At 43.3% G+C, this 15,339-nt stretch overlaps 1 protein-coding gene across 1 annotated transcript in view; it reads left to right on the forward strand.

The window, feature by feature from the left end:
- The window catches only part of PNPLA7 (patatin like phospholipase domain containing 7), a 120,483-nt gene that overhangs the window by 16,960 nt on the left and 88,184 nt on the right, over nt 1-15,339 (forward strand). Inside the window, exons 11-14 of the mRNA XM_041475190.1 lie at nt 4,298-4,398; nt 5,368-5,514; nt 9,752-9,829; nt 10,653-10,858. Of these exons, the coding sequence (XP_041331124.1) occupies nt 4,298-4,398; nt 5,368-5,514; nt 9,752-9,829; nt 10,653-10,858 (532 nt within the window). The remainder of the gene's footprint in view (nt 1-4,297; nt 4,399-5,367; nt 5,515-9,751; nt 9,830-10,652; nt 10,859-15,339) is intronic.

Here is a 15,339-nt window from a genome sequence, read left to right on the forward strand (position 1 = left end):
TTGGCTTAATCTTCACATGTGTGAGGTTGTTTTACACTAAGAATTATAAAATGCACCAGTGGTAAATGAGTTAATCCTTGCCCTGAACACAGCCCCTTCCCCAGGTAAATGAGGCAGTTCAGTGAGCTCTGCCTGTGCAGCCCTGTGACATTTCAGGGACAGTCCTTGTGTGTTCTTAGGAGCTTTAATGTGGAAGGATCCCTGCAAACCTCTCAGTGGGTATGTCCATTTGTCCTTCCTTTCTCCTTTCACGTGTCATAAAAGTTATGCCAAGGTACACAGAGCTTAGCAGATAGAGAGAACTAATTTTTACTGACAGAAGGAGCATATCTAATTGGGTAATTATGATTTGCCTCACTTAACAGAGCTGATTTCTTCTCACTGTTTAGCTTGCACAGAAAGTGTCTTGATGTCTGTAATGAAAAGATCAAGATATTGCTTCAGATTCTGTTCCACTTCTTACTGTGTGTTCAGACTCCATAGAATATTGATCATGTTTATTATTAATTCAGAGAGGAGAAAACTGTTAGAGTCGTACAAGTGCTGTTATCTCAATATCTCCTTGATTTGCTTGTTGTTAGAATTAATAAACACTGCTAAAAATTGCTTTGGGAGAAAGCACTTCTGCCTCAGTTGCTCCTGAGGCTGGCTGTAATCTATTCTGGTTTTTTGTGTGGTTATCTAACTTGAAGCATAGCAGATGAGGGGATGGGATTCTGCCAGCTCAGGCTACTCTGCTTTATAAGTGTACTAACTTTGTGTGGAGAAAGATAGAATTAATTCATGGAAGCATCAGGGCTGGGGTACAGGGGAATTAGAAAGCAGAAATAAAACAGCAGGGCCTTTTGGATGTAACAACTTCACCCCTTCATTGTCCCTGGAAATAAGTTTTCCTAACTCTATTTTTAAGGTTAAACAGCAGTTGTCTTTCATTGTTTTGGTGGGGTTTTTTCCCTGAAGAGTTGGAGCTGTTCCCCCAGAGCCCTGAAGTGTGGCACTGGCAGAACATGGCAGGGAAGGCACCTTCTCTACAGCACCCAACCTGGCCTTGAATGTTTTTGTGTTTCTGTTTTTTAACTTAGGGGTGTTTCAGTAGATGTTAGTGGCTGTCAAGTCATTTTATTGCACACCTTGAAATTCTGTGGAGATTCCCTTGGTGAGCAATGGGAAACCACTGCTGCAACTTCTTATGTATTTTCTTCCCCTGACTCATGAAATGGATTATTTGGATTTGTCAGACCATCATGCTTTATTTGTCCTTTCCAGGAAGGAATTAAAAACTTGTATCAGCTGTAGGTTTCCAGTCATTATTTATAAATCTGTTTTTATTTTTGAGGTCTGCTTTTTATGAATACTGACCTGGAAGTCAAGAGTACAGAAACCCTCTTGAATGATAAACCTGCACCCTAAAATCTGGAATGAAAGTGTTGCTCACAGACATTTTATCTTTTCCTCCATCTTTTTGTGCACAGTGTTGGTAAAGTTTGAGTTCCATCAAGCTGGCAGCAGCCCAGTTTGTGAAGTCTCTCATTCCTTCCCTTTCACAAGGCAGGAATGCTGCCCGGGAGTGTGGCATTTGCCATTGTTTGTGCAGTGCCCATCCCAGCAGTGTGTGGGACACTGTGTGTTCCTCAGGCAGGATCCATCCCTCTCCTTGCCCAGCACCTCCTGCTCTCCTGGCTTGGCGTGCAGCTTGTCCTGCAGCAGCTCCAGGAATCCCTGTGGGCACCAGGGAGGGCTCCTGCTTTGGGCAGACAGCAGCTCTCATCCTTACACTGCCTCCTTGTGCTCCTCTCCCTGGGTTTTTAGGGTGCAGGGCTGGGAAGGAGATGCTTTCCCTGCCTGCAGGGCCAGAATCTGAGTGTTTGGGTTGAAAATGCTCTTGTGAGTGGGGGCTCAGGAATGTGGCTCACCCTGGGATTTGGAGGCTCAGGGAGATGGACAGGGAGTCAGATCAGCTCATATGGAGCTGCTCTTTCTACTATCTTAGTTTATTGTTTATAGCTGATTTAGGATCTTTAATGCTGCAGTGTGCAGGAAATTCACTTAATAGCATCAACTGCATGGCTATTTATTTTTTTTTTTTTTTATCTTATGTCTTGTAAGTGCTGATGAAAATCAGCTTTGGGTCAGTTTGTTGGGTTTCTTATTTGGAGGCTGATCATTAAATGACTTCATTATGATCACAATGGCAGGTTTGATTGTTTATATTTGTAGATCACAGAATTATGGTTAAGGTTGGAGAAGACCTTTAAGATCTTCAAGTCCAGCTGCCAGGCCAGCACCACCCCATATTCACCACTAAACCGTGTCCCCAAGTGTCACACCCACATGTCCTTTGAAGGCTTCCAGGGCTGGTGACTCCACCCCTGCCCTGGGCAGCCTGTGCCAGTATTTTACAACCCTTTCCATGAAAATATTTTTCCTAATATCTAATCTAAACCTCCCCTGGCAGAACTCAAGGCCATTTCCTCAAGATGACATGGGAAGAGTACTCTGAGGTAGATCTGAATATTCATGGCATTGGGATTCTTCCCTTGGCCTAGCTGGGGTGGGAGATAGGAGTCAAGCCCCTTCAGAAATAAAAACTGTGTTTTTGAAATTCAGTTCATGGGATTCAGCCCTTCATAGTAGGGTGGTATTGTTACGTGGTCACAGACCACAGTGGTGTAAATTCTGGTTCCAAAAGCCAAATTCCCAAAGCTCGGGGCAATCCTGTGCAAATTCAGGTGTGTGTCTCTTGGGAGGGACAGGTGGGGGAAAGAATTCAGAATTAAAATTTTGAATTTGTAAGGTGACAGAATTTACCACTCAGGAGAGACAATTGCTGTTCCAAAGGGCCCAGCTTACTCCTGAGCAGCAATTTGTATTTATAAAAGCAAAAGTGTAAGAACAATGTAGTGACTGAAGGTAAAAGGTATAAGGAAGAAAATGTAAACTTTTCTGAATAGTCTACTTTGGAGATTTATTAGGCATAGAAATAAGGTTGGAATTATTATAATTTTATTTGTTAAAGGAAACTGCAATTTCTGCATGATTCTTAAACTCATCTGTAAATCTTCAGGCTGTGGGAATCCTGTTCAAGGTTTTCAAGTAGGAGGAGTTTCCCAGTTATGTTTTCATTATTGATTAGCTCAGAGAAGTTCCTGGAAGGTGGATGGGACAGCCAAGGACCCAATGTAATTAAGATGTATTAAAATTGGCAAGTAAGGAATGGAAGTTGTATTGACTTAAAATTCATTAATTAAATAAGTGAGAACTGTAAGGGAATTTCTTATGTAACTTTCAGCACCACAATTTGGACAAGTTATAGAAAAGATTTTATATTATTGGGGGCAAAATGCTTTGTGTGGAGAGACTTTTAGAAGTTGCTGATCATAATTTTCTCCCTATGAAATTGCAATTTATTGGGTGCAAAAAATTTCTTTAGTTTGGTGAAAAAAATATTACTAAGAATAATTTCCTGAAAACAGTGAGGAAAATTTCGTGGATTTACCTTTTCCTCGCTTCTGCTACTATAATAATAATAACGGTAATAATAATAATAATAATCATAATAATAATAGTAGTAGTATTGTAATAACTGTTTGATATTCTTCCTGTGTCCCTCCCCTTGAGCAGAGCCTGGTTCTAGGGGATAAAAGGATTATTATAACCTGGATTGATAAAGAAAGGACAGCTACATCCTGGGTACTGTGATTTCCAAGGATGTGCAACTGAATAGAAAATATGCTTAATTTTTCCAAAAAAGCTTTTAAAATAAGATTTCTTCAGCTGATCCCACCTTTTGTACAAACCCACCAACATCTCAAAGGAGCAACAGGTTAGCTCAGAGGATGAGCTGCTGTCACAAATGAGGAAATTGGCCCCTGAAACTTAATGTAAACCCTGTGAGGGATTTCAAGGACTTGTAGAGTATGGAAAATCAGATGCAGCAGCTGAAATGAACCATCAGCAGCAACAGCTCAGGCAGTTTTGCAGAAAGCCATAAAAACCACCTCAAAGTTCTAAGTCATCAGAGTTCCCTCTCTCCAGTGCTCTGCCAATTCTCAGCGGACAAAAAGCCCCACACCAAATCTCCAAATAATGACTGTACCCTGTACAGAGTGGGTGTGGGAATTCTGGGGTGTGTTGTACACCCGAGCTCACGTGGGAGGGTTTCAAGTTCCAGGTCAGAAGGAGCTGGGAAATAACAGGAACGTGAAGGTGCAGAGTTGCTCCCCTGGGTGTGTTACCTGCTGTTTCTGAGAAGCTGCAGTGCAGGAGGTGCTCACAGCGGGGTTTTTGTTGCTTGCAGACAATTCCAGCGGTGCCAAGTCCGACATGGACATGGCCTACGAGAGAGCCAGGGTGCACCTGGCCCCCGAGGACGCCGCCGGCAGCCCCGCCGTGGCCAAGGTGGGTCTGCTCCTCCCCGGAGCCAGCCTGCTTCCTGCCTTTCCTCACCTCCTTCGGCTGCAGTCATGTAAAGGTTTGCTTCCTGCCTGCAAAACGCTGCCCTTGTGGCTCTCTGTGAGTTGGGATATTTGGATTTGCTGAATCCCCAAATGGTGTGGGTTGGAAGGGACCTCTGAAGCCCAGCTGGTCCAACCCCCCTGCCATGGCCTGAGACACCTTCTCTACAGCACCCAACCTGGCCTTGAATGTTTTTGTGTTTCTGTTTTTTAACTTAGGGGTGTTTCAGTAGATGTTAGTGGCTGTCAAGTCATTTTATTGCACACCTTGAAATTCTGTGGAGATTCCCTTGGTGAGCAATGGGAAACCACTGCTGCAACTTCTTATGTATTTTCTTCCCCTGACTCATGAAATGGATTATTTGGATTTGTCAGACCATCATGCTTTATTTGTCCTTTCCAGGAAGGAATTAAAAACTTGTATCAGCTGTAGGTTTCCAGTCATTATTTATAAATCTGTTTTTATTTTTGAGGTCTGCTTTTTATGAATACTGACCTGGAAGTCAAGAGTACAAAAACCCTCTTGAATGATAAACCTGCACCCTAAAATCTGGAATGAAAGTGTTGCTCACTGTGACTTTGACAGACATTTTATCTTTTCCTCCATCTTTGTGTGCAGTGTTGATAAAGTTTGATTTCTATCAAGCTGGCAGCAGCCCAGTTTGTGAAGTCTCTCATTTCTTCCCTTTCACAAGCTGTGATGAGTAACTTCGTTTGATTCGAGTGTCAGGCTGTGCAGAAAAATACAGGGATAATGAAGTTAGGAAGCTTTTCTTTTTTGGAAACCTAGATTTCTTTTTTTTTTCAGACCACCAGTTGTGGTAGGTAGAGAATGCAGACGATAAAGGCCAATTTTGGTAGGTGCCAATTTTGATGTTTAACCTGATCCTTGATGTGTTTCTTCTCTTTGCAGTCGATATTGAAGAAGACAGTGACAGTGACAGAAACTCCTTCAGCAGTTTTCCATTACAGTGCTGTGCAGGACTCCTGTAACAGCAAACACATTGAAGCCATCATGGAAGCAGCAAAGAAAGACCTCTCAGCCCTGATGAAACTTGATGTGAGTTATTGCAAGGGGAACTGACTTTGCTTCTGCTTTTCATTTCATTCTGCCTGGGACTGAAATGTGGATTTGTCTCCTCAGTGTGCTGGAGATGGGCTGGATATTTTTTTCAACAGCCTGTTGAAGTCATTAGAAGGGTTGAAATAAATTTGAATTATTCTGCCATTTCAACAGACCAGGCTGGAAGCAGCATGAATCTCCCCTCTCTGTGCAGTTGGCCCTGCAGGCAGCACATGAGCGATTCCTGCCACCTCACCCTGTGCTGCCACTGAGTGTGGGAAGTTATCTAAAGGTCCAGGTGGTTGCTGAACCCATGGATCCTGGTGGCACTGCATCCCAGGGAGTTGTTTGGGTTTGGAATTGTCCCTGTACTTTCCCAGGGGCACTGGCAGCATCTCCCAGCTGGGTCCTGTGGCCATGGCAGGGGCTGTGCCTGATCCCTGCTGAGCCCCTTGGTATTGTAAGGAGGATTGAAAATTGTTTTCATCATTCCAGCTGCATTTCATTACAGAGGTGTGTCTGTTCAAGTGGATAATCAGACAGTTTGGGAAAGCTCAGCATCTGTCTGAGTCAGCCATAGACATCCCTGGTTTGTTCCAGCCTGTTCTGCAATAATTCCAGTCTGTTGCTGCTGCCAGAGGCTGGGCACAGCTGCTGCACCTCCTCCCTGCCTTCAGAGCTGTCACCAAACAACACTTGCTAGAATTTAAAAGATTTTACTTCTAGATTTTAGCATTCCCTCCTGACTTGCAAAATTATTCCCCTTGCAGCTTCAAAATCCCTGTTGGGGTCTTTCAGCTCCCACTTGTGAGGCTCGAGGTGTCTGTTCCACATCATCTCTGTTCTGAGGTCTCTCAGGCTGCAGGAGCCTTACCTGTCTCCTTATGTTAATTTTCAGGTCTTTTTTTCCAGGCATTTATATCCTCATAAAAGGCTACAGACTATTTTGGAATAAATTCTTATTGCAGAAGGAGTAAAGTATGACTTCATCTATTCTGTTCTTGATCCAACTATCAGATCATAAGCAAAAATGCCAAGATTACTGAAGCTCCTGAATACAGCACTTTGCTTTTAGTCTAGAATAAATTTCTCAGTAATTACCAAGTAGCAGTTTAGAGATACAGTTGATTTCAACAGTGTCCTTAAAATGCAGCACCTAATAGGCAGAGTTTGTAACATGAAGATCTAAATACTGGTGAAATAAGGTAGGATTTTCAAGCATCTTAGTTTTTCACGAGCAAATTGGAATCTGGTGAGATGTGGCCAAATGCCAGAAATGTCATTGAAAGCTCAATTTTTTTTTTTTCCCATGTAATAATACAAAAGTTGATTCTTCTACAGGCAATGCAAGGAGAATGTGTACAAAATATTTGTGTTAAATGCTGCTTATATGAACGAAAATGAATTCTTGTAAGGTCTTCTCTTAAAAAAATTAGATCTTTCTGAGCTGGATGGATGCATTTTAAATTGTTATTTTTCAGAGCAGCCAGAGTGAATAAAATTGAGATGTTTTGATGAGAGATGGTAGCTTTGGGGTTTTTTGGTTAGTTTTCTTTTTTTTTTCATGTGACAGAGAGGAGTAAATGTCTGTAGAAAGAGAGGCATTATTTCAAATAACCTTTAGGTGTCTGACTTCAGAATTAAAATTTTCTTTTTTTTCTTTTGTTTTAAGTAACTTGAATTCCTTAGATCTCTGTCATGAATGGTTTTCAATCTCCTACAGTTTTTGTGCGTTTTCAGCTTTATCTTTATCTGTGATGGGGAGGGTTAAGCAGTGTTGCAGGGTATCTCTTCTTTGTGTGTTACAAGGGAATTTTCTTTGACAAAAATATTATTTGTCCCAGATAATTATTGCTTTATTTAAATAGTTTATAACTGGTTTGTGTTTTCACTTCCTACCACAAACCCCTGCTAATTTGTTACCCCGAAATAACCTCTGTTGCTTCTTAAATTTGCTATTGTAATCAACTTCGTTGAGTTTCCTGCTGCAATCATTTATTACAGTCCTGCAAAGAAAGAAACCTGCTGGGAAATGGAGCTTTTTGGGGTAATTATTTCCCTTATTTTCCCTGAAAGCTCCTGGCTGGGAAGCTCAGTGTAGGTTTTTAGCTAAACCCTGTAGCTGTGCAGTGCTGAATTTGGGGTTGCTGGTGTCACCCATTGGAGAGGGACAGGATGGATTTCCTTTGTCAGCTTTTTTATTGCTTCATGGGGCAGTGACAGCCCAGCAAAGGAGGATTCCAAGGTCTGCCTGGAGGTCACTCAGTCCCTGCCATGCCTGAGGCAGAATCAGACACTGCTAAGTCATTTCTGGCAGGTTTTTGGCTGAGCTGTTCTTAAAGATCTCCAATGCTGGGGCTTTCACAGCTCTGAGTACAATCTATCCCAGTACTTAAGTAGTCTTAGACATGAAGAAAATCTTGGCAGCAATTTTTTTTTTTTTTTTTTAGCTGATGCAGCCTGAAAATGCTCTTGATAAGTAGAGCTCATGGGGGAGCCTGAATTCCCCTGCTGAGAGGTACTTTCAGAGTTACAACTTTGGCTTTAAGAATAGATAATACTATACAACCATAAATGTCTAAATATAGAAAAAACATTATAGAAATTAGTGAGTTGAACTGAAATATTTTGACAGGTGCTTGTCAGGTTCTCTGCATTGGATATGTTCCCATGAAACAGATTGGCTTTAATAAAACTATTTTTGATGAAAATATGTTCTTTTTATCAGCACTAGGTGTAAAGAGTAATTGTGGTTATTTCACTTGCACTATTTCTTTTCACCCCGAAATAGAAAAATTCTAGCCTGGCAGAACAATTACACTGGTGGAGTGTTTACATCTCTGCTGTGCTGGTTTCCTGCTGGAATGGAGTTGATGACTGGGGTCACATTGTGTTCTGCTCTTACGTTCAATTGGTTCTTCTGTGAGTGCAGCTTTTAGTTCTTCTGCCTCTGAGGCAGAGCCTGGGCACAGCCAAACACCCAGGGAAGCTGTGAGAGCCAGGAGTGTGCTGCCTCTCTTCAGCCTGACCTGTGCACTCATACCTGAGCCTTGTTTTCTGCCCCAGCCCATTCAGGGGTGGTGATAAAATGTTGACTTTCTGAAGATTTATAAGAAGGCTGGAGAGGGACTGTGACCATGGAGTGACAGGATGAGGAGGAATGGCCTTAAGCTGAAGGAGGGCAGGCTGACATTAAATATTAGGAAGATATTCTTTATTTGAAGCATGGTGAGACCCTGGCACAGGGTGCCCAGAGCAGCTGTGGCTGCCCCTGGATCCCTGGCAGTGTCCCAGGCCAGGCTGGACAGGGCTGGGAGCAGCCTGGGATAGTGGGAGGTGTCCCTGCCTGGACTGGATGAGCTTTAAGGTCCCTTTGAAACCAAACAAGTTTGTGACTGTGTGATTTGCTGGTTTTAGTGAAAGTTATGTCAAAGCAAAGTGGCCTGAAGCATTAGGGTTTGATCCTGACTGCACACAGAACCCCAAATTGTGTGGGCAGTTCTTTGAGATGGAAGGAAAAGTCTCTCCTGTTTGGGTGTCTGTTATGTACTCAGAGCTGTGGTAGTGAAAGCAATGTTTGGAAATTTTAGGCTCAGCCAGCTCATCTCCTTGACATTGCAAGGGACTGGGGTCCAAACTGAGGGTGCCTTTTGGGAAGACACTTTCCTCCCATGTGCTTTTCTGTTGGGAGTGAAATTCCCACTTTTGTCTCCCTGAGCACAGAAGATGATGAGCTTGGGGATGCTTTTCTTGTACAATGTGTATGAAAATGTGCTCTGCAGGTCCAGCACAGCTGAGCTGTGTGCCCAGGGCTGGGCTGGGACAAAGCCAGTGTTGGATTATCCTGTCCAGTTACTCCATGATGTAGAGAGTCTCCTCTAGTTTCACCTTCCTTTGAAAATAACTCGATGTTTCATGGTTTTCATGCCAGCTGATACAGATCTCTTTTCATTAAAGACCCTTTAAAGAGTCTGGGGGGAAAATTGATGAATAGATAATCCTTAAGAATCCAAGTGTGATGAATTAAAATGGATCATACCTTTTTTTCTCTTCTGGAAGGAGTATTCAGTGGGTAGAGAATTATAAAAATAGGTGCCATATTTTAAAGAGACTCAGGTACTTGTAACATAGTCTTAACTATTACTCTTACTTTATTTGGGTGGTTCCTCACATTCTGGGACCCTTACCTGTGCACAGAGCAGTAAATTGTACCTCCCACCCCTTTCTTCTGCAGAATCCTGCGTTGCTGAACGGCAAAGTGACACTGCATCAGGTCACTGCTGGCACTGTGCTGTCCAGGCAGGGAGATCAGGTGAGTCTGGCTCAGTCTGTGTCCCTCCAGGAGGTGTTTATACACATTAATGGCAAATAAAACATTCCCACCTGTCCCCACCCAAGCCACCTCTTCTGGAGGTGAACCCCCCCAGCTCTGGGCCTTCCTGCTGCAGGACTGGAGCTGCACCACAGCCAGGGTGGGACTCTGGTGCCTGGGAGTTGTCAGCTCTGATGGACCTCGTGGGAAGGTGTGGAGTCATCCTTCATCCTTCCTCAGGAGCTGTGGGGCTGGGAAGCCTTTTCTCACACCCTGCACTTTGGGTTTTTATGATGCCACTCAACTGCAGTAAAGCCCTCACAGAAAACCAATCCAGCATTATTCATTGATAGCAAAGTGTGTTTAGGATATAACAAGCTCAATTTATAATAATCCTGTGTAAATAGAAGAGCTTAATCAAAGCAGATGATGGGCAGGCCCAATTCCACTGCTGAGTTGTGCTCTGCTGACCTGCCATGCCCCTCATCCTGCAGCTGTGATTCCCCATTTTCTCCTCCTCTCCCAATTCTATTGTTATTCCTTGATATCTCAAGATGCAGCCTTCTTTTTTCATAACCACCCAAAGAGAAATGCATTTTTCAATATTTTGCCTGCTTAGTTTTAAATATTCATACCCTGCTTTTAATAATTCACTATTGTGTCTTATTTTACCACCTAATTGTTCAAAAGCTAGGGGAGCTTTCTGGGAAACAGATTGGTCATGATAGCTCTGTCACTGGGATAATTGCTTTTAAAATCTGGGGGGGATTTTTATTGAGCTCTTTTTGTGTTTTGTTTTGTTTTTCCTTCCCATTTGCTCCAGGATGTCAATGTTTGCTTTGTGGTCTCGGGGATGCTCCATGTGTACCAGAGGAAGATTGACTCTGAGGAAGACACCTGCCTCTTCATCACCCACCCTGGGGAGCTCGTGGGGCAGCTCGCTGTGCTCACTGGGGAGCCCCTGATCTTCACCATCAAGGCCAACAGAGACTGCAGCTTCCTCTCCATCTCCAAGTCCCATTTCTATGAGTGAGTTCTGCCATTCAAACATACATGGACCTGGGTTTTTTTAAGTCTTTTTTAGAGTTTTTTTATGATTCTTTTGGACAAAGGACCAGGATAGTGACTGCCCCACTATGCTGGGTGCTGGTGGGGGGACACTCATCAAATCCTGGGGTTAATTTTGGGACCCTCACTGCAAGAAGGACATTGAGGGACTGGAGCATGTCCAGGGAAGGAGCTGGAGCACCAGGAGAGGCTGAGGGAGCTGGGAAGGGGCTCAGCCTGGAGCAAAGGAGGCTCAGGGGGGGCCTTGTGGCTCTGCACAACTCCTGACAGGAGGGGACAGCCGGGGGGGTCGGGCTGCGCTCCAGGGAACAGGGACAGGAGGAGGGGAGGTTCAGGTTGGATTTTTGGGAAAATTTCTTCACTGGAAGAGTGGCTGGACATCTAAACAGGCTGCTCTGGCATTGTGGAGTCACTGTCCCTGGAGGTGTTCAAAAAACGTGTGAATGCCTAAGATGTGGCAATTTGTGATATGGTTTTGTGGGCCTGGAGGATTCATTTAAAGCTTGAACCTGATGCCCTTGGAGGTCTTTTCCAACTGTAATGATGCCATAATTTTAAATCCCAGTGTTGGATGTCTGTGCTGCTGGAGGTGCATCCCACAGCAAGCCATGTTTTTATGGGGTGGGTTTAGGTGCGTGGGTGAGCTGTTGTCCCTCTGTCAGGTGGTTTAACTCCAGGAAGGAGCAATTCAGGGAACATGGCAATATTAAATGGCTTAGAAAAAAATCTTTGTTCAAGGCCTATAGAGCACTTAACCCAGTGGGGTGGCAATTATGGCCCAAGTTTCATAAACTTCATAATTCAAATAAAAAAGTCTGCCCAGATCCTGCACTTTGCTGAGTTAATTGCTGCTTTGCCAGGCCCTTTGTCTTGGATTAATTATTCCTTTTTGCTGGAAAACCTCCACAGTTCTGTTCCCAGACAGAGACAGGGAGGTGAGTGTGTTATGAGTGATTGTTGTGGGGGTAATGGGTGTAACTGTGGGGTTTTAATGCTCACTAATAGAACAGGTTAAAGAATAATTCCCCTGTGCAAGACAGGTTCCTTCCTGGACCTTGGAAGTAGCACCTGACTTGGGACTTCATGCTTAAAGGGGAATATAGGTCATTAAAAATGCAATATGATGGCTGTGCTTGGCCTTGTTGCCAGTAATATAATTAATACCCTTGATTTATTCTGTGATTTTGTAATTTAGAGTTAGAATTAGTTCACACACATAATTTGTGTCCAATGCACAATTTCCTTTCCTAATCTCCTTTTCCAGCTTCTGGAATGTGCCATGAGTCATGAGTTACACAGAGGACTTCTGGAGGGTGGTTGTGTTTTGTAGGCCACTGTGATGTCCATCTCTGCACAACTTCCTGCTTTCTAAATAATTGTAGCTGTTTGTATTCCTGACCAGCTCTACCCCAGAATCCTCATTGTGGGATTTTGGTTTTCCCACCCCAGGCAGGAGGCTGTGGCTGTGGAGTTGAACCTGCTGTGCTCAGCAGGTGCTTGTTTATGAGCTGTGTTTTTCCCAGGCTCTGAGGTGGTTGTCAATTCTTTGGCCTAATTTCTGAGAGATGCTTCCCACTTGTGCCATTCCATGTGGTTCCAGGCTATTTCTCCTAAACAGCCACTTTTTCTCTCTGTCTTTTCCCGCTGTTGTTTTCCTGCTTGTTTCTGGCTTCAAATTTCATTATGTTGTCTCAGCCAGCCAGGCAGATTCCACCTATTCCTCCTTTTTTTCTCTTTTTTTTTCCCCTTGTTTTTTTGCTACTCAGGGCTGGATTCTCTCTCATTTACTGAAGCTCATTTTCCTGAGATTTCTCTTCTCACTCAAGGACTGAATTACCTCCTGTTAATTCCAGCTTACCTTTCTGCTTCCATTAACCCCTTACCAGTCAGGGATCAAGACCCATCAATCTATCACCTCATCATTATTTTTGGGTCCTTTCCAAATCTTTCTTTTTCTCCTTTAAAGTCTATTATCTGTTCTCTCCATTTTACAAGCTCTGTGATATTCCAGCATTTCATCTTCACAATTTGTCCTGAAGCCCAGGCTTTATGGCACTTCTGACTCCTGGGCCCATATTTAAAAGTGACATTGGAGAAGGGTTTGAAAAGCATCAGGTTTCTTCTACTGATTCATTTTTGCTTTGAATTCTATGAGAAAGAAAAACTTGTTAATAAAATAGGATGTAGTTCTTTTTGCCATTTTAATGTAAATTCTATGTTCATAGTTCCACAATGTTCAGCTTTCTCCTTTGCCTGGAATCTCAGAGGAATTATTTTTGTCTTAATTTGTTCATTTTTCTCTTGGCTTACAAACTAGGTGAAATTTGACAAGAACTCCTGTTATTCTTCAAAATTTCATTCTTCTTTTCCTGTCACATGTGTTTTCTCTTTTCCTCTCTGCTGCCCTAGAACACTCTGTGTTTTTTCTCAATAATTAATGAGAGGATGAAGCAGAAATCACGTGGTCAATGGTTGTCATGAGGCAAAGAGCACAGCAATGGAAGGAGCTCAGGATGGAAAATTGAGTGTTGGGTGTTGGATTAAATCCTTCCCATGAAACTCCAGGGCAGGAGCCTCTTTTGTGCTGCTGCCATGAGTAAATGGCTGGCTGTAGATGCAGAGTGCAGGTCCAGGGGTGGCACAAGCTGCTGCTGTGGTGAATCCAGGGATGATTCCATAGAATATGCCTGCGGTGCTCTCGGCATGCAACTCCTGGAAAACTGGAATCAAGTTGTCACCAGGATCTCCTGGGGGAATAAATTCAGGATCTGTGCTGCCAGTGGCTCTCTCACATTTTCTGCTTCTGTAAATTTCACACTTTGGAGGCTTAATCATATGCACTTGCCAGAGAAGCAGGAAAGCTTTGATTTTTATTTGGTCTTGCCAGCTAAGCTGAAAATCCCATCGCAGCCATATCCCCAAGAATATCTGCAGAAGCTCCAGACTTTCACAGAAACTACTTAGACCTTATTGTTACACTTGGTGAGCTTTCTAGTAAAGAATCCTCAAAGTCCCTTCAGAAACCTCTGTAGTGCAGAGCTTTGGATTTTAATTTTCCCAGTACCAGGCATGTGCCAAACAGAAGAACAAGGATGTAAATGCCCACGTGAGAGGAAGAAAACTGGGCTGAGAATGGGGGAAGAAAATAACCTCTTTTCCCTTCTCCTGCATAAGGGTGGGTCTAACCTTCTGTGTTAATTCTCTTGTAGAAACTGCATGGGACTGAAGGACATGAGAAAACTCCAGGTGGAAATAAAAGAAGCCTGTTAGTTTGCATTTTGAATGCATTAAGATATATATTATGAGGGAGGAAAAGAGTAAATGGGTTTTATTGACAGCAGCAGACAGCCTGTGTGGGAAGAGGGCTAAATAAGCAAGTGGAGTAAAACCAATGAGCTAAACCATCCAGGATTTTTTAGGGGCTTTATTTAACTTCTGAATCTGCTGAGAAGGGGGATATAGGGCTGGGTGTTTTCCATGTGTCTGTTGGTACCTTGGTTGGGATGGCATGGAAAAATCAGGACCAGAGAAGAGGTTCAGGAAAGAAAAGCTGTTCTGCTTTTTGGTAATGGTGTTTGCTGCTGGATTGTTAAGTGTTGTAAATGTCAGAGCTAGTGTTCAGTTTAATTTACCATGTAGACATTGAAGTGCAGGTGTGTGAGTGGGGTGAGTTCAACATGAAGTAGGCTATGTGCTGTGGCTGCCCCTGGATCCCTGGCAGTGCCCAAGGCCAGGCTGGACACTGGGGCTTGGAGCACCCTGCTTGTCCATGAGCAGGTTTCATGCATCTCCCTCACCTTTCTGTGTGCGCTTCTCATGCTGGGGCTGCAGACACAAATCGACTTCTTTGTCAGTTGTTATTTCTTTTTTGTGAAATAACTATTTTTTAGTAGTCTGCCCTTGATGCTGCATAAGAACAAGAAAGACAAGCTGCCCTAACAGGCAGAACAACCTGACATGTGTGTGATCCATTCACCCCTGGGAGTGCTTCAGGAGGTATTTGAGTGCTCACTCCCACAGTGACAGGGTGAAGTAATCTTCAGTCTAAAATGAAGGAGAAATTAGACATTCCAGAGCAATTCCCAGGTGTCTGTGAGAGTGATTTTTGATAGGCCTCACAGTCACTGTGGAGTTTGAGGTTGTCCTGGCAGAACCTTCTCAGTTTTTCAGTTTAAGGAACATACTGAATTACATGGTGTCTTTATTATTAGAGACTTTTAAGCATGACTAAAAACATTCAGTGTGAAGATGGGGAGCTTTATTAGAAGATATTTCAGCTCTTTGTGGTCCTTGCAAGAGGGAAAAGGGAATATTTGAAATGCAGAGCAGGTGTTTTATTTTTAAGCACCTCAGACTTTACATATAAAAAGATTCTGGTGTGATATGTGGGGGAAACTGAGCATGAGCAAGAGACTGAGATGAGCAGAGCAGCAGGGAGGGAA

Source organism: Pyrgilauda ruficollis, unplaced genomic scaffold, assembly GCF_017590135.1.
Source record: "Pyrgilauda ruficollis isolate IOZ18807 unplaced genomic scaffold, ASM1759013v1 scaffold34, whole genome shotgun sequence".
NCBI lineage: Eukaryota > Metazoa > Chordata > Aves > Passeriformes > Passeridae > Pyrgilauda > Pyrgilauda ruficollis.